Source organism: Falco rusticolus, chromosome 11, assembly GCF_015220075.1.
Source record: "Falco rusticolus isolate bFalRus1 chromosome 11, bFalRus1.pri, whole genome shotgun sequence".
NCBI classification, from domain to species: Eukaryota; Metazoa; Chordata; class Aves; order Falconiformes; family Falconidae; genus Falco; species Falco rusticolus.
The window spans coordinates 26,891,131-26,910,424 of record NC_051197.1 but is presented as its reverse complement, the minus strand read 5'-3'; the positions used below and the strand labels follow the sequence as shown (position 1 = coordinate 26,910,424).

The following is a 19,294-nucleotide window of genomic DNA, read 5'->3' as shown; positions in this document are numbered from 1 at the left end:
TTTGATGCAGCATTTGTGTGTTTTGTTTTCATAGGTGTACCTTCTAGGCTTGTTTTAAACCTTGTAGGTTTGTGTGCTGCCTTAAAGGAACTGCTAAAATCAGGCATCTGTTAAGTAGCAGAAGGTCAGTATGACGATATGCAATGATTATAATCATTGTAAGATGTGGCTTCTCAAGTGGCTTGAGCAGACCCATCTGAGCAGTTCTGACTAAAGGGCTAACAGGGCTGTATCTTGCTTCCTTTTAGTGTTGTCATTCTCCCTACCCTTGCCAAACAAACATGCTGCACATTCCTGCCTCACCCTTTGTACTGGCACTAGCACATGTGATAATACGGTCACCCTCATCAGCTCTGTGATTTGACTGACAATCCATGCTCTAACCATTTGCTGCATTGCTTTTCACCTGAGCTGGAGAGGTGAGTTAGCAATGCTGCTAAGGCAAGCAAGAAAGTGATACAGCATCCCTGCTATGGTAGGAAAAAAGGAGGAGATTTCAATGAACTTAAGCTGATAGTGGAACTATTTACCTTTTGAATTTTATTCCTCTGAGGCACCCTTCACAGCCCCTCACTGAACCTCTTGTGAAGGTTTGTAAGAGTATAATAGGTATGGGAACTGGGGAAGACCCTGGAAAAAAAAGTCTGTTATTTTGCTTTGGGTTTCTGATCACTGGTTTTGCAACTAACAATTGGTTGAAAGTTTTTTCTAGGGTTTCAGTTGCGTAGGGAGTCTCCCTGTCTTTGGAGGCATGGAAAGGATCATGGGGATGCATAATGACATGACAGAGTTGCTGTCTTGGCTTCATTGCTTGCTTTCTGGTCCAAGGACACTCCTTCCTGCTGTCCCAGAGTACTTCTAGTGTTCAGCTTTCACTCGAAAACTGGGTGCGTGTGTTGCTGGAAACGTTATTTGAGGATTTGAACTGGCAGAAGTGTGTGAAGGAGTAGGTGCAGAGTCCTGGTAATTTGGTTTGGCCAGAGCTTTGGTGTGGTATGAGAGAGGCTGTGTGTTCATATGTCCATATCCTCTACAAATAAGGTATATGGTGCAGACATGTTTATTTTGGAGAGCCTGATAAATGTGGGCATGGCTTCAGGTACTCTTACTATGCAAGGTGACTTTTGAGATGTTATGTGTGATTGTCATGAAGAAAAAGAATTGGTAATACCCTGAGACAGTAATTTAGTTTTAAAAGGTGTTTATCTAATTAATGACTTGCTGCTATCTTGAACCAAAATTAACAGCCCTACTTTATAGTAGTGTTTGATGTAAATCTGTCCCCACCAAATTTCCATTTTTATTGCAGCTGAAGGGATAGAAGAGGTTCTAAATTAGTCCACTATCTTATATAACTGGACAATGCTTTCAGGGCAGTAATTATTATTTTTTTTTTAATGTTTCTAGGGATTTTCTTCCACGAGGTTCTGGAATTGTAACAAGACGACCATTGGTCCTGCAACTCATCACTGCCAAAACAGGTAAACTCCTCCTCTTTTTGGTTCAATGCCTGGAAAAAGTGCTGATGTACTTCAGCAGGAGTTAAAAGAAATTCCAGAAAAACTTTAGTTCCACCTTTTTTCACACTGCTTGACTGGAACAAAGGCCCACTGCTTCAAAACTGTATGCTCAGGACCAACTAATCTCATTGTCCCATCTGGGAAAACATAAAATCTAAATCCTATAGTAAATTTAACCCAAGATCAAACTTGAAGAAGTGGAGAAACATTATTACATACAAAGTGTTTTAGAAATTAGCTTTTGATTTATTCATTTCTTGATGAGCTTTACAGTTGTATTAGTTAATACACCGAAATTGCTGTACTTCTACCTTTAACTCGTGCTCCAGTGTACACAGATTTGATTCCACGCAGCTTGTTTTCATGACTTGTCTTTTTTGGTTGGGCTTACTGCACTAAGTAGAGCAGAAGGTAGACTGGGGGATAACAGAAGGTAGACTGGGAGATAACAAGGTTTCTGTGTATTTGTCTGGTTGAAAATAAGAATACAGTATGGTATACCACTGAGCTGTGTTGACGTATTGAGATCTTTCATCAGAATTCACCACTCGTACTCTTCCAAGAGGCACTTAATCTGCTGTTGTGCAGCTCAGTTCCCTAGCATACATAAAAGCAGCTACAGTTTCCCATCATTCAGGTGTTGTTGTTGTTGTTGCTTTTAAACCAGTGTAAGCAACAAAATTGCTTTACTATTGACTTCTACTTAAAATAGTAAAAAGAAATGAAACAACATCCAGAACAGCATTTAATTAAGTAATTAAGTTTTTGTGCATTTTTTTTCCCCTAAAAGGTCTTTTCATTGTTTAGCAGGCAGGTAGACTCCAGTCTGCCTAGGCTTCAGGTTTTTTTCTGAGTTACTGCTTTTAAAGCACATCCATATTTTCAGTGCCTCTATGAATTTTTCTGTAGTGTTTATACTGTGGAAGGTAAAGGGAAAACTGTGGAATCCAGTATTTCGGTATGCTCAGCTTAGAAACTAGGATTTTCAAGTGTGTAATATGCTTGTAGTGCTTTACATATATTAAAAGATGAAATTTGTTTTAGTTGGAGATATGAATGCTTTTGCCATTTCGGCTTATGTGGCTTTTAGTCTCTGACAGAGCATGCAGAAATGCGTGAATAAGGCCTAGCTATGGAGAATCTTCATCTAATTTTCCCAGCACCCTGTAAGAGCAGAAGAAAGAAAAGAACTGAGCTCTGTGCTGGCATTACTAACATAATGACTAAACTGCAGGGACATGTGAATTAGTAAGTAAACTCTTAACACTCTAACCTCAAGTAGTTAATAATTATTCCTGTACATGCATCCTAAACTTACCCTGACCGGTCTGTGTTGCCCTATTTTGTAAAATCATCATTGTCGCTTGGTTAAGGGGGCAGTGAAAGGGCTCCTGTCTTTCTGGTATTTTCCCCATTAATATGTTCACATAGTATTACTAGCTTTAGATAGACTTCTAGGTTTTCATATAGGTACCTTGTCTGCTCAAGAGCAGTTCTTCCTCGTAACTTAAGTAGCACAACAACAACATCAAAAATTCTGGAGAACTGAGCTTCAGCCTAATTTCATGTTTCCTAGATGCCAAGACATACTTCTCCCTTTGGGAAAAGCTGTGTATTTCTTGTTTGGGATTAGATGCCAAGACCTTTAAAATGCAAGCTTTAATTGTTTTGTTACTTTCTTTAAACTTTGTTCCACTGTTGTTGTTTTTGGTGGTGAAATTCCAAATAACTTTATCTTTTAAGCCACCTTTATCTTTCTGAACTAATTTTAAAAAAAGAAAGTAAAGAAAACTACTTAGAGAAGCACAGTGTTCTTTTACAGGAAGCAGATACTGGACTGATTTTTATCAAGTCCATAATTATCTAAAATGTTATAGAAAGTAATTAGAGGACTGTATCAGGTTCTTGCTGCTGTAGCAAACTTAACTGATCTCTAATCCTAAAATCTTTCTTGACTCTTTTAAAAGTAACTATTCTTAATCTTATATTACTCCTTGGGAGGGAGGGGGCACTTCCTATATAGGTGTGCAGAGATGACGGCAAGATATTTTAGTAATGTTTTGGAACTGGCTGAAAATCTTTTTGGAATGTGAGTGTGATTGGCAGAGGAGGTTAAAGCTTCATTTCGCTTTGAGTCTCTGCACTAAGGGATAAAGATTGGCAGCTGAGGCATTTGTGCACACCCAAGTAAGAGGAAAATTTGACCACTCATTATTGGGCTTAGACATGTCATGTCATGGAAGGGAGCAGCAGGATTTGATTGTGAGGAGTTATCAGGGGCCCTCCAACATCTGAAAGACCTGACACATCTGGCTAAAGAGCTGTTACCCCTGTGAATATTCAATACTAAGAAATGTATCTCATGAGGTGTGGAGTGGTTTTTTTAGAATTTTGTTTACTTCCCCTTTTTTAAAAAAATCCTGTGTAATTAGTACAAAGCTATTTTGTAGTGACCTGTTGACCTGCTTTAATCACTAGCATATTTTGATGGGAACAGTACAATTCCTAAATGGCTTTACGCCATTTGCACTTCCACATCCATGCAAATACTGTACTTTACTGAAATCTTGGAGGCAAAGACAAAGATTTTAATTAAATATGCCAACTGACAAGTCAGTCTTTAGTAGCTGTGACTATTTCCCTGAGTTTGATAATGTGCAAAAAAACTAGTAGCATAGAATGAGTCAAAATATGGATGTTAAAAATAACATCCTCTGAAGGACTCTGACTTGTTCTTGGCTATCCTGCTTTGAATCTCTTTTGAGACTGCCCAGCTGCGTTTCAAATGAAATGGTAAACGTGGCCTGTATCCAATAAATTACATAGTGGCTAGAGGAGGGGGAGGGGTGCAAGTCTGTACCTTGTAAATATTTTGAGGCTCCAAGGTGCCTTTCTTCTTGCAGTGAAAGGCTGATACTCATTACTTGTCCCAAAGTGGTTCATTGGCAGTCTTGTAGGTAGGGTCACAATTTTTATTGTTATTCTTCATTGTGTGTTTTCAGTTCAGTTGCTGCTCTTCACTGAAGAAAAATGGTATATTCACTGTCTTGCTGAATATAACCAAATAAGCATGCAGTCTTTGTTCTGTAATAAACAGACCTAAATTCTGGAAAAGCATCTTTGTTTCATATCCAGAAGTCACAACTGAAAAAAAAAGAAGTTTTTGTCTGACATCAACCATGCTAAGCAATCCAAGTGCAGCTTGATACTCTCTCTGGTCACTGCATTTGGCCCTGGCCAATTCCACAGCATTAGGAATGTCTAGTGTCAGGTCTAAACAAGACTTTTGTGCCTTTGTTATATCTAGTCTCTGAAGGAGCTCAGAATAGAGAATGGTTTTGGAGAAAATAGTCCTGCATGGGAAGATGCAATTCAGTGAGTTTTTGGAAGGCACAGGTGTGAACAGGGGACTGTTAACTGGGAGGTTATCTGATGGGGAACTTCAGGTTTTACCAGGCAGGCAAGACAGCTGTGATAAATTAGCTGAGCCATTCAGAGGATGTATGTGGGAGAATTCCACCTGCTCTTTTCCTGGATGTTTGATGTGAGGGTCTGAGGTCTGAATTAGGGCAAAAGGCATGCCAGTTCTTTTGGTATTTTCTGCAGCATAAGGTACAGGGAGCTCATTCTTTCTCACCAGACAACATTTATTTTAAATGCTAAACTGTTGTGGTATTTCAGTAGTTACCCATGAGCGCAGAGAGCTGGTCTCTCACTTTTTTACTTAGGATTCCTTTTCAGGAGGAGGAATGCATTACATATGCCTGTAGTTGTGCTTTTATAAGGATTTTTCCCTGTGTGTCTTTAAGATGTAATTGTTGGCAAACAGCTACCTGGGATGAGGTTTTTAAGGCTGTGTTAGTGTTCAGTAGTCTTGGAGCAACATGGAGTTCTGTGTAAGGTACATTAGTTCCATTTCAACTTTTAAACTTCTCTCTGCAAGTTTTGCTAGTAAGCATGCTGATCTGTAGTGATTTGTCATGTGTTACCATAATTTCTTGAAAGAGGGCTAGTGGGCTGGTGGGTTTTTCTTCCTTTGAGTTGGTATGTCTTAATTTGTGTTAAAAACTATTTCTTAAGCATTCTAAGTTTTTGTTTCACAACTTTCAGTATACTTCCTAGTGTGGGGATTCTTTGATCTGATACATCAGCAAGATTAAATACTTTTTGCAGGAGATAATAGATACTTTTAAATGGTTCTGCTGAGTAAGTTTTGGCAAGGTGTCTTGTAAAGTGGGGGTAGATTTTCTTAACCCCAGGTGTTTGATCTGTGTCTCAGTGCCCCAGGAAAGCTAAGACCCTTGTGCCCGACCAGTCTGTCAGCATCCTGTTACAGGGACCCTTCACTGAACGGTCCTGCTGGATCAGAGGGCAATTCAACTGACGTGTTCAGAGAAACACACCAACAGCATCAGTGGGACCCCTCGGCAGGTCGGCCCACTTTATTCGAGTGTGTTACCTGCTGCCAGTGGCTGCTAGTGCTCATGAAGGACTAACACTAACAGTTTATGGAATAACACTATTTATTATAAAATTGTGACAAATTAAGGTTCGTGCTTGCTGGTGATAGGAACTGCCTGCAAAAACAAACTTGAAGGGATAGACAACCAACACATCAATCACTAATAACAGCTAGTGTTGGCTATTTAGCACTCATAAGACAAAGTTCTTACCCAATAGGTGTACCTATGGAGGAGAAGGTTCAGCCTGTCAACTGATCCCAGAAGTTACGATGGAATCTTCCCTAACTTCTCCCCTCATTCATTCACTTTTTATACTTTTCTTTACTCTCAGGTGGAGCTCGAGTGGCTCTGGCCCAAGATTCTTTTAATATTCGTTGGTGTAAAATTCTCTTGCTTCTCATTGAAAGATATAGCCAATAAAAAATATAAAGCACATGCTCAATGAGGGGATGGTCATACCTTGGAGGTAGGTGACTTTGGTGGGATCAGTTTCCTTAGGTGACCCTTGCTCATGATAATCATTTTATCTAAGGAAAATGATTTTGCCATAGTTGTTGGCTCAGCAACAGACATCTCTTGTGTGTCCCGTTTGATAGCCGCTATGCAGCTTATTGGCTGTACGGTACCATCAAGTTCCCTGTCCTGCAGGGAGCCGAGCCAGAGCCTGGCTGAGGTGTTTCCACTCTGCTGCAGCCTCCACTGCTCCTCTAGGATGGCAGGTTGAGTTGCCTAGGGAACCCTGGTGGAGTAGATCCGGTGGGTGCCAACCATCCTGAAAGTGGCAACTGCAGTTAACCCTAAAAAGGTTTCTGTAATACTACAACTTCTGTAGTACCCCAGTTTTCTCTAATTTCCCTCTCCCTCAAGTGATTTTCCCACAGACGGTGATGACTTGAAACACCTGAGAAAGTCTTGAGAGCTGAGTGGGGTTTTTTTCTTTCTTTTTTTTTTTTTTCTTCTTTTCCCCCTGTTGCCACACATTCTGTATAACCTTAAGCAATCTCTTATTCCTCTTACTGTGCTTTCTTCTGGCTGTGGAAGTGAAATAATTACCTGGATTTCTTGAGACTGGATAGTATGTTTTTTGAACAGCAGTGACGACAAAAAATGTACTTAGGTTTTGGGTGAAGCCTTTGTTGTAGGTCTTCTGAGTGTTAAAAATGTATTGCCTGCTGTATACATCCCATTGTATTATTTACGTGTTAAAGTATCCTGGCTCTAGGAGGGTTATCTTCCTCATTTTGAGAACTCTTTTTGGAGGGGAACTTGAGATTTTTTTCATGGTCTTGGTTGTTTCTTTACTAAAGAAATGGCAGATTAACATTTTGAAAGTCATTATTGAGGTGGACATTTTTAGATTGAGTCGTATGTACAATACCCACATTTGTTTCAGTTCTGTTAATTAGAACATTAAGCGGAGAGTAAATCATCATAAGGTTTAAAAGACAATTCTGATACTATTTTTTTTCCCTGAAGTCTTACAGATGCTTTCTTCTATTGAAGTTGCTGAGCTTTAATGCAAGTGTCTTTTGTTGTGAGACTGCTCCTTAGGCATACCCATCTTTTATTGCCATCTGGTGGCAAAAACAGTCCTCTAACAGAAAACTGAAAAATTTATAAAAGAATTATTTCAGCTAACACGAATGATCTTAGAGACTTCATCAGCAGGAAGGCGTTTGGCGGCCTTCAGGGACGAAAGGTAGAAAGGTGCCACAGTGCCAGTAGTAGGGGACAGACTGGGCACTTTGCAGGGAGGAAGGGAGGACAGTGGCTGCCATTTTCTGCATCCCATTCTGTGGCAGCTGCTTATTCAGATGACGAGCAGGGATGCTGTAGAGACCAGTAAAAATGTGGATGTGCATACCGTAAAAGCTAAAAAGTGACATTACCACAGGGAGAAGGTGGTAGTGACTGGTGACTCCTTCCTGAGACAGTGGAAGACTCATCGCCCTAACGGGACTGATACGCTGCTGGTCTCAAACCTGAATTTAAGCTGTTAGTGTAGGGCTGCAGAGGCTGCAAATCCTCCTTGCTGCTGCTGTCTGCCTGTGCGTACTAGTAACAGCACCTGGAGTAACAGACTGCTGAGGTCTGGCAGCGTGGGTCTGAGGGCTCAGGCAGTTCTCCCATCAGCACCCTCAAACCAGGTATGGGCTTCAGGTCATGTTAGGACAAGTGAATTGTAGCCACGAATATTTGTTTTTACAAATGGTTTGCCTGGAAGGTTTTGTTTCGTTGTTCTGAGGCTGATGCTCACTGACATCAGGGAAGATGGAGTTCCCTCACTGAAAGACTGGAAGGCTCTATATTTGCCCATCTTCAAAAAGATAATAAAGAAAAGCAACAGAAGAATCAGTCAAAGTTCACTTCTAGGAAAAAAAAAAAAAAATTGTAATTAGTTATTAACTAATAATCTGAAAGGTACTTGAGATGAATAGCAGCCAACACAATCAAGTGAAAAAAACCCATCAAGCTTACTTTTTTATTACAGGGTAGCAGGTTTGTAAATAAAGGGTAGGTGTCTTAGCTTGGATACAGTAAGGGTTTTTCAACTGTCTTGCATGTTTGGGGTTTTTTTATGTATAGTAAACAATCTCAGGAAACATGGTCTGGAAAGGACTCTTATAATATGCTGTTATAGTTGTTTACAGTGTGGAAGTGACATCCCTCCAGGTCATGTTCAGTTTTTTGTATTACTGACAGGATGACAGAACAGTGTGTTTATTAAGTTTATATTTGGCAAATACAAATGAGACTATGAAATATACTGGTGGGCAGAACTGGAATCCAAATTGCTTGCAAAGGAAGAGAAATGCTGCAAAAGCAGGAAGAAGTTCAGCTGGGATGAGAGCTGTTCCTGTACTGAAAGGCTAGTATTTGATTAGATAGCTAGTTTTCAGAAGAGGACCTGGTGCTCACAGTGGATCTCTTAACAGAACACAACTCACTGATGTCATGCTGTTGTAAAATACAGAGGTAAATATTGTACAAGATGCAGCAACAGATGTGCAGTCCTAAAATTAGTTCTTCCACTCTTTTCAGTCTTAGGAAGATCTTGATGAGAGGTCTGCCTCTGTCGCTTTTAAGACAAATGCCTGGAGGATAGCTGTGCGAGTGATTGGAAGTTTAGAAAGCATCATCTATAGAAGGTGGTTGAAAGAATGAAGATAGATTTCTTCTACAAACAAAAATTTTCAAAGATGTGAAAGACTATTGCATCAAAAAGAATACTTTTCCTCCCTTGGTTTGAGTGTCTACCCTTGTAATTAACCATTTCATTGGTCCTGAAGAGCATGACCTGGTATTTTATGCTACTTACTTTCATCAGATCTATCATATTTTCAATTTTTCTAATCTTCTGCTACGATATTCTTGTCATCCTCTGCATTGACAGGGTATTCTGTGTTTTCCCCTCAAAAAATACCAGGGTATTTCTGTTCTTGTAGCCTTGCTGCTTGAAGGTTAGAATCACAGAATCGTTTGGGTTGGAAGGGACCTCGGGGATCCCCTAGTTCCAGCCCCCTGCCACAGGCAGGGACACCTTCCACTAGACCAGGTTGCTCAAAGCCTCATTCAACCTGGCCTTGAGCACTTCCAGGCATGGGGCATCCACAGCTGCTCAGGGCGACCTGTGACAGTGTCTCACCACCCTCACAGTAAAGAATTTATTCCCAATATCTAATGTAGATCCACCCTCTTTCAGTTTAAAGCCTCTCCCCCTTGTCCTGTTGCTACATGCCCCTGTAAAATGTCCCTCTCCAGCTTTCCTGTCAGCCTCTTTAGGTAGTGGAAGGCTTCTATACGATCTCCCCAGAGCGTTCTCTTCCCCAGGCTGAACCACCCCAACTCTCTCAGTCTTCATAGGAGAGGTGCTCCAGCCCCCTCAACATCTTCATGGCCCTCCATGTCCTCCTTATGTTGGAGGCCCCAGAGCTGGGCACAGTGCTCCAGGTGGGAGCTCAGGAGAGCAGAGTAGAGGGAGAGAATCACCTGCCTTGACCTGCTGGCCATGCACCATCGCCTGCTGGTGATGCAGGCCAGGACACAGTTGATTTTCTGGGCTGTGAGTGCATGTTGCCGGGTCATGTTGAGCTTCTCATCAACCAACACCTTCAAGACTTTCTCCTCAGGGCTGCTCTCAACCCATTCTCTGCCCAGCCTGTATTTGTGCTTGGGATTCCCTGACCCATGTGCAGAACCTTGTTCTTGGCCTTGTTGAACTTCATGAGGTTCGCATGGACCCGCCTCTCAAACCCATCAAGGCTTAACGTGTTAACAGTGGAATGCCTGACTTTTGAATATTTTGTCTTCAGCATGTTATCAAAGCTAGAGCATTGAAAAACCTCTTTTCAGTGAAGAATGATTGGATGATTTGCTAAGGTCTAAATAGATTTATTTAACTGCCTTCACTTCCATCATCAAAGAAAAGGTGATGTGCTTTAGCTCATGATGTTTATTTGCACGATTTTAAATCACTCTTTTGGAAAGCATTCTGAGGCTTTGTGGCATGATTCATTGAAGCTCATAACACTGTTGTTGCTTGAGTGACATCTCCCCAAGGGACTGGCAGATAGAAGATGCAGTAATAGAAGGTATTCTTCCCTCCTTTGCTATATATGTTTAATAAAATGTTTGCTATAGGCCTGCAATTTAATGAACTACCCTTTTGGAAAACTCCAAGCTGGAGACTTAAGTCTTCTGAGTATGCTAGACTGGATGTCACCACAGACTTGGACCGACTTGAAATCAGGTGGGGCAGAGAGATCTGACTTCAGGTCTCTCATCTTGGTAAATTCCCAACCTCTAGTAAGAGGTTATTCTTTATAGGGTAAAACCTCTGGGCTTTGTCAGACTTTGAAAGGTCTTGGGTTCAGCCTGATGTGGATCAAGGATGTTTAAAAAAAAAAAATATCTCCTGTATTTCTAAGGGATGTTCCGTGTCTCGTCACATGGCGTACCTAACTCAGCTCTCTAGCTTGGAGACAAATTTATGAAAAATCTCAAGTGTGTATGTAATTTTAAGGGTTTGAAAGCAACAATGTCTGTTTATTGCTAATAACCATGTAACATTGTCTTAGACTAAATCACGAAACCATAGGGACAAATAACTCACAGGAAAAATGAGGAACATTTTCCAAAATGGTATCCCATAACACTTGTTTGTGTGATTTGTCTAATATAATCACAATTGAAGAGATAAAGAATCACTTAGGACATTTGTGGTTGGATGCACTGAAGAGAATTATACTATTAGGAAAAAAAAAAAGAGAGATCTTTTTCATTCTGTGTTATCCAAGGTGCTTTGAATGAGTCTGGGCAAAAAAAATAAGGTGTTCTATATGCAAAGGTAATATTTTAGTTTTTCATCTAATTGTTCTTTCTCTTAACATAACTTCAATTTTATACAGCAAATATATATCTGAAAACACGACATTAGGCAGGATCACTTTTTCTTGTCTGGCTTCATGTCCATTCCTACAAAAGCATAAAAAAAGTGTTTTCCTAGTATTCTTTTGTGTATGAAAGCTGAAAACTGAAGATTGCGTTAAAACTTGTGCTTATGCAGTCTGGCTAAAGGCATCATTGCCAAGAACAGGCTCTGGGCTGAAAGGAGCCAAACAAAGTGCTGCTTGTTCATTTGAATTTTTATTCTGTAGGCTGTGTGTGGCACCACAGGTTATGACCCGTTGTAAAGTCTATTCCTTCAGAACTAGTGGGACCACAGATGTCACGGAGAGGAATGAGCTACTGATAAATTTTAACACAGCTAAAAAGGAGTGAACATCTTCATTTGAATTACCTTGAAGCCATTTCAGATTTGGACTCTTTCTGTTACTGAGTGTTAAGTGAAACAAAGAGAAAAGCTTCCTTGACTATCAGCTGAGTCAGTCAACTGGTTACAACTAGGCACCAAGTATTAACTATTGAATTTTGAAATATTTTTCTGAGAAAATTTGATGAACCACTGAAAAAAAAAAAAAGTAACAAAGAAGAACACATTTTATTTTATGCCAGGAGCAGTGCATGAAGAACTGGGACAAAATAAGAACTACTTATTGGCTCTTTTTTTTTCAGTAGGTAGCTATTTTCCAAATCTAAGATGACAAATTTTACAGATGTGAATTCTCAATTGTGCTAGAGCAACTGAGATATTCCATTTTTGTGCACCATTTTAACTTTTACTTTGAAATATTTGAATATTCCTTGGTGTCTTGTTTTTGTTTTTTTTTCAATGAACAGTTGACAATGGAACATACAAAACCCCCATTTGTTGTCATTTTGCTGCTAGAGCTTAGAAGGCATATGAGATACTCTGGCATTTTTAAGTTGTCAAAAGTGAGATGGTGGGTTTTTGTTAGCTGCTCTCTTATGTTTGAAATAAGAGATGTATTATTTTTGTCTTAGCAAAGGTGGGTTTCCCTGTCCCTTGCACTTTGAATCTGGAGGGATTCTGGTGTTGTAGCATAGAAAGGCTGGTATTTGTTGTTTTCCCCTCCTCGCTCTCCTTTTTTGGCTCTCAGTTTGCTTTAACTATTGTCATAGTTTCATGTGTAGTTTTGACTATTTATTTATTTAAACAGCTCTGTCAACAATAGTCATAGAGTGACTTTTGGGAAACATACTTTAGTACTGATACATGAGGCCCAGCTGTATTCTTGGATCAGGTCTCCTGAGCTGCTTTTCTTTCTTTGAGTACCAAGCAAGCTCGTTGCCCTGGTGTTTGAAAGCTTTTTACCAATAAATGTTTTCTAGGGAAGAAACATCTAAATGGAATTTTGAGATTAGGCCTTGATCACAGGATGAAATAAACTGGAATGTACACAACTCTGTTCAGCCTTTCTCTGGTCTTACTGCTGAGACTCTGTGCAGACAGGGGGTGAGCTGTCATTGCCATTAATGTCATTTTGGATTACAGCCTTGCTATGCTAGAGAAACGTTTCTGTTCTGTTTTGAAGGAAGAAACTATCCGGAGGTGTGCTTTTGGTTATGCACCTCTAGGGCAGGAAATCCAGAAGGTTACAATTAGTATCAGTATTTGGATTCAAGAGTTGAAACAGCGGCCTAGTGTCAAGTTCAGGTCTAACAAATTAGACTGTATCTATCCCTGATTCCTGGTTGATGCCCCTTTAAGGTAAGAGGGCAAGTTGTACGATATTGAAGACTTAGGAATTAATTGTGTTCTCCATCTTCAGCAAAATCACAACTATATCTATGGAAGGTTTTACAAACTTCTTAAGCATGGTTCAGATTTAGACTCCAAGAAGATTTTAGGAAATGAGTTGTGTTAAAAACATTACAGTGTTTTTAAGTGATCTTCTTTTCATTACGAACTTGTAAAAATGCACATAACTTTGTTTTTGAAAACAATTGCTAATAATTTTTCGTGATACTTGAATTAATTTTCTTCAATTCAGTGATGTATTACAGGCAAATGTAATCAGATGAGAACTCAGAGTCTGATTCACAATCTGTTCCTTATTCTACTAATGTGAACGGTATCTATTTGAATCTTTCAGGTTGTTCCAGAAGATGACATGCTAAAGATAAAAGCTAACTGTTGACATCCAGTCAACTTGACTTCTTAACTAACCCTTTCGTATCGTAGGCTGGTTTTCATCTGTGCAGTCATATCTATAGCATATGCTCATATATAATGCTTTCCTGATATCCATGATGACATGCTTTTGTGCACACACATCTGAAGAATACTGGGGGCTTGAAAGTGGGTGTCCACGCCTATAAGCCTGTGAAATACAGAGTTGCTATTGATATTTTTCACAGAGTATGCTGAATTTCTACACTGCAAAGGGAGGAAATTTACTGATTTTGATGAAGTTCGTCAGGAAATTGAAGTAGAAACAGATAGAGTAACAGGAGTGAACAAAGGCATTTCTTCAGTTCCTATTAATTTAAGAATATATTCTCCACATGGTAGGTAAAATCATTCTACTTTATATTTCTGTCACGTAATGTATTCTGTAGCTGTCTGTCTAGCTATCTCCTTTTGTCTGTGCTGTCATTGCTGGATCAGAAGTCTTCTGGGATGAAAAAACTTCTGAGACTGAGTTGAACCAAAAGTAGATAAGTATCTGGAAGAGTCCTCAACTTCTCCTGTGTTAGGAAGCTCTGTGGTGGAGGGCTGTTACCAGTAGAGCTGGGAAGAGTGCAGCCTCTGTCCCATTTAATATTCTCTTGATTTAAAAATACTCATTCTGCATCACGATGAAACCAATCTCTCCCCCAGTATGTATACCATTAGATAGTAGCTCAGTAGTAAAGACAAATAATAGATGGGAGACTTAGTGGCAAAATTTCCTTTTGCCACCCTCCAGATGAATTCCCCGATTAAGTGATCTAAAAAGTCATTATGTCTCCCTGCCCTATTGGATATTTATTGTTCGCTGTTGCTAAAAGTATATTTAGACAATAATGGTGTTTGAAGCTGCTTTCTGTTGTAGACCCCCAGTATAGATCAAAGCGAGTTCCTCTGGTTGCCATCTGCCCAATTTAATGAAGGCAGGCTAGAGAAAATATTTGGTATTGAATCTGTCTTGGATAGGGGAGAGAAGTGGTATGTTTGGCTGAAGCACTTTATTTTTCTAACCACTTCATCTGATGTCTTCATTGTGAATCAAAGGACAGAAAGATTAAAATAAGAGGAGAGGTAATTAAAGAGATGCTGAACCTCCCTTTGATATACCATGAGCAGCCTTGGCTCTAAACATATGCCCCTGAGCCCTTCTCTGCTATGCAGATGTGACATAGCCAACTGGAGAGGAGCTGAACTAAATGCCCTGCCTCAAAGCTTTTTTGTTGAACTTGCTGACTCCAGGAGACAGTGAAAATTTCCTATTTAATGCTTTTACTTTGTTTGAGTAGGATCAGTCTTTTAGTTCAGCAATTTTTGTCTGTATTAGCCAGATCCCAAATATATTTGTGGTGCTTCCTTTCTAGGAATCTCATTTTTCTCATGTGTCTAAAGGATACCCTGTTACCCCAGTGCTGGTTTAACGAGCTAGGATGCTTCTAGTTGGCGTTGTGGCCTGTACTGGGGAAATCATGCTAGAGCAAAATAGGTTTTCTTAATGGATAAACTTTTTCACGCTTCTTACTTTTCTTAAGAAAAGTCAGAGTGAAAAAAAACCAAACCCAAAAAACCAAAACAGCAACGTACTGCAAAACCCCTTAACAACAATTTTCCTAATTAAGTTAGGCTAGCTATTGATTTTTTTTTTAAATTTCTTAATTAGAGACACTGTTGAAAGCATGGTCAGAGGACTTTATTTTAAAAAATAAAATGATAATTAAAGTGCCTGTTTTGGGTTGATTTGAAAGATGCAATGGAAATGGTCTGTTGTCTGTACTCCTGTTAATAGAAAAAGCTTGGAAAGCCATGTTCATTTTTCTAAGAGCCTTCAAGGATATTCAGTATAAGTATCATTCTTCTATGCCAGTTATAACGTTCAAAACATTAAATAGCGCTAATAAATCCAGAGATGAAAGACCAACAGGGAAAGCATACTTTTCAGATTGTCAGGCATTTTGTTTGAACCATTGATAATATTTATGTACCTATGAAGGTAATTATGTGGGGGTTTATGTGACTAAAATTGGTCTATAGCCATAGATGTGTAGATCTCTTTAGGTGTCTTGCATGCTAACCAGTTTCGTGATCCTGTGTTTTCTATATAGTGTTAAGCCTAACCCTTATTGATTTGCCGGGAATCACTAAAGTGCCAGTAGGGGATCAGCCTCCAGATATTGAACAACAGATCAGAGACATGATAATGCAGTTCATCTCTCGAGAAAACTGTCTGATACTGGCCGTGACTCCAGCTAACACTGATCTGGCTAATTCTGATGCCCTGAAGTTAGCTAAGGAAGTGGACCCTCAAGGTAAGCATGATTGAACGTAACCACATTTTGTTCTCAAGTGTAATAACAGAATTGGAAGTAATAGACCAACTCTCGTGTGAAATATAATTCATAATATAGGTCTGTGTATACACTTTCTTGTATAGGCTTCGACATCAGAGTAACTGTTTGTTAGCTCAGTATCATTCAGGTAATGAAGCTGTAAATGTATTTTTAAAATTTTGTTACTGTCTCTTAGAAGCAAGTGGGGCAATGCCTATCTAGAAATTTTTGTAGGACTGTTGTGATTTAACTCCAGCTGGCAACTAAGTACCGCACAGCTGCTCGCTCTATCCCAGCTGAAACCAGGACAAGTACCTAGCAAAATGGACTGTGCTGCTCGTCGGATTTCTGGAAAAATGCATCATAAATTTGACATGGTCAGATCCTAGGAATGCTGAGCCTTGTTAAAGAGATTTGAGGAACACATTTCCGCACAGGCAATGATTACCCCTTCTTTTGCAGACATACCAAAACTTGTAGTTGTAGCTGGTATTGTGTGATGGAAGCTTTGAGAATGTCACATATCTGTTGTATAATTGTAATATGCAGTTGTTCTTCCTGAACATACATGATTTTTCACTGTCTTTTTCCTCCTGTTTCCACCCTGGTCAGGCCTTAGGACCATTGGTGTGATCACAAAATTGGATCTGATGGATGAAGGAACAGATGCAAGAGAAATTCTAGAAAACAAACTACTCCCTCTTCGTAGAGGTGAGAATGTTCAATTGCCTACATAATTTGCAATCCAGAAGGTGTTTTGAGATAAGGGTGGTGTTTGGGAGTCCTGAAGGTGAATCAAAGGTTATGCTGGACTTGATAAATTCCTAGCTTTCATCGTTATCTATTCAGCAAACATAAAAGGTGGCTGTGCTAAAAATATTCCGCAAGTAAAATTATTTTTTCTTTGGACTTGGAAAATACACCACATATTCCAGAGGAAGCAAGAAATGTCAGCCAGTTTTCTCTTTTGTACCAGGTTTCTTTCTCTTGTAATAAAAGAATCTTTTTTTTCTTTGCATATGACCAAAGCAAGTACCAGAGCTTTGGTGGTCTCACTGTAAACCAAGTTTTGACCCCTTCTAGAAATTTTCCATGTAGTTGATCTGGCAGCTACTACCACGGTTGCTCATACTGTTAACAATATCAAGAATTTTGATTCTAGTTATAACATTGATGAGACCACCATCTCTTCCCATGGAGTATGTTGGTCCAGCAAATGAGAAGAATTTTTCCTATATTTTGCTAATATCATACCATTTATCTTTGTGTGTGTGGTTTGATTTTCTTTGTTTATTTTTAAAGTGGTTTCTTTGGGGTACACCAAAGTTTTGGATGCATTTGAACTGGTCATTTAAAAGGAAGCATATTTGATATACATAAACAGGATGAACAGTTAGACACTGCTAATGTCATTAGACTACTTGTAAACAATATCTGAAATGCCTAAATTGGAAAGTTTTGTTTGAACTGAGTTCAGTAGTTCAGGCAATAGCTGTATTGACTTACCCGTTGGTTTTGTGTTGTTTTTAGGTTATATTGGTGTTGTAAACAGAAGCCAGAAAGACATTGATGGAAAGAAGGATATAAAGGCAGCTCTTCTAGCAGAAAGGAAATTCTTTCTTTCCCACCCAGCTTATAGGCACATGGCAGATCGGATGGGAACACCATATCTCCAGAAAGTTCTAAACCAGGTAAAACATGAAGCCTTTGTGGTGAAAGGCAGCTTTTATAATGGTAGGAATAGGACCAATATAAAATATTTATTAACATGAATGTTGGTCAGTGAACCTCACTTATTCTTTCCTGCTTTTAACCTTTTTAATTTTCACAACGTAATAAACAAAACTGTATATTACATGTAGCATATGAAAACTTACTGTGAGATATAGTTTCGGACTTTTACTGAAAATTCTGCGCTCCCCTGTTCTCTTGACTATTGGATATGAACGTAAAAAATAAGATTTGTCTCCAGTCCTGCAAGTATACCATCCTGTTCCTTAATTATCACATTTCTTCTAGTTTAACAGGATATTTAGAATTCAAATTTGAAAACTGGGGGGGAAGACATTTTAAAAAGTCATGTATCCAGAGTGTTCTCTGTGTGTCTGTACTTTAACCTCAAAATCTACACTTTATTGTAGTTTTTGATAGAAAGTGTACTGTATTCTAATGATATAAATGACAAATACAGTAATCGCAACACTTCATTCACACTACCTTTATTTTTGACCAGACCCTTGGCTTATTTCTGTGAGTCCATGCCAAACCATGTCAGATCACAGCTTCCTTCAGCAGGAAGTAGAGGTCTATTTCCCAGTTACCTGGAGGAGAAACCCATATCCAACTGTCCTAATGAAGCCACTGCCTACAGCAGACTTGGAGGAGTATATAATTCCCTTCACCATTTTGTATCTTTGAGTATTACTCTTTTCATAGTGCCATCCCTTAGCTTGAACAGCATGTGACCCTAATGATGATGCATCAGCAAGTTTGAAGACGACAAGATCAAGTCATGCCTACCTCTCTAAAATTGCTAGTGATGCCATAATTTTTTTTTTTTTTGTTACAAACTTTGTCAGCTGACCAGTGTTCTTGGCATTCCTACAAGTCAAACTCGATAGCGTTCTTTCCAGTTCACTGTCAAATTGCAGCCTTTGGTCTGGAGCAGACGAAGACCAGGTCAGCCTGGCCTTGTCCATTTTGAACAGCAGCTGGAAACAGCAGAAAAATTATGGATTAAAGTAGGAAACTGAGTGGCTGGCCTGTTTGATTTTTTGCCACAGTGACTTAGCAGCTGTAACTTGGCAGCAGGGTTATGGCATGCTCTGGACTTGCTCAAAAAGAATGCTGATGCCATTTATTTGTGCCTCAGAACCAAAGCCTTCAGCAGGATGCAAGAACTCACTTGTATCCTGCAATTTTGTCTGTTCAGGACGTTTTGCCTCTTTTTGTATCTTGAAAGTTCAATCCACATGTCTTAGTTTTGAGACTGAAGCATTAGTGACATATACCTTTAGACAGTCCTTTCTGTCCTGACTTGCATCACTTTGTGCTATTAACTTTTTTGGTGAGCTTTTTTGTAAATTTACCTATTTCAGTATAAACTGTTGGTCTTCTGTTGCTATTACAATGTGTAGGGTGTTATATATGGGAAGATCTATTTAAGTTTCGTCCCTAAAAATAGGGACCTATAAGTGTTTGTGGTTTCAGGTAATATTTTAATTTCTCTGCATCCACAAGGTGGTGCTCCAGGGAAATGCCAGCTTTTGAATTTGTGCCTGTCAGTCTGCTGAATAACTTTTTATTTTGATTTTACATATTTTGGTATATAACGTTCTTAATTCATAGCTTGTCTGATTGGGGTTGGGAAGAGGGTTTGCATTATAGTGCAAG

General features: G+C 39.3%; 1 protein-coding gene across 5 annotated transcripts in view; it reads left to right on the top strand.

Annotated features, from left to right (window-relative positions):
- Positions 1 to 19,294, top strand: part of DNM3 (dynamin 3) — a 186,414-nt gene that overhangs the window by 15,485 nt on the left and 151,635 nt on the right. For all 5 annotated transcript variants that reach the window (XM_037404094.1, XM_037404092.1, XM_037404091.1 and 2 more), the window contains exons 2-6: positions 1,408 to 1,481; positions 13,766 to 13,915; positions 15,677 to 15,880; positions 16,514 to 16,612; positions 17,432 to 17,592. In XM_037404094.1, the coding sequence (XP_037259991.1) occupies positions 1,408 to 1,481; positions 13,766 to 13,915; positions 15,677 to 15,880; positions 16,514 to 16,612; positions 17,432 to 17,592 (688 nt within the window). The remainder of the gene's footprint in view (positions 1 to 1,407; positions 1,482 to 13,765; positions 13,916 to 15,676; positions 15,881 to 16,513; positions 16,613 to 17,431; positions 17,593 to 19,294) is intronic.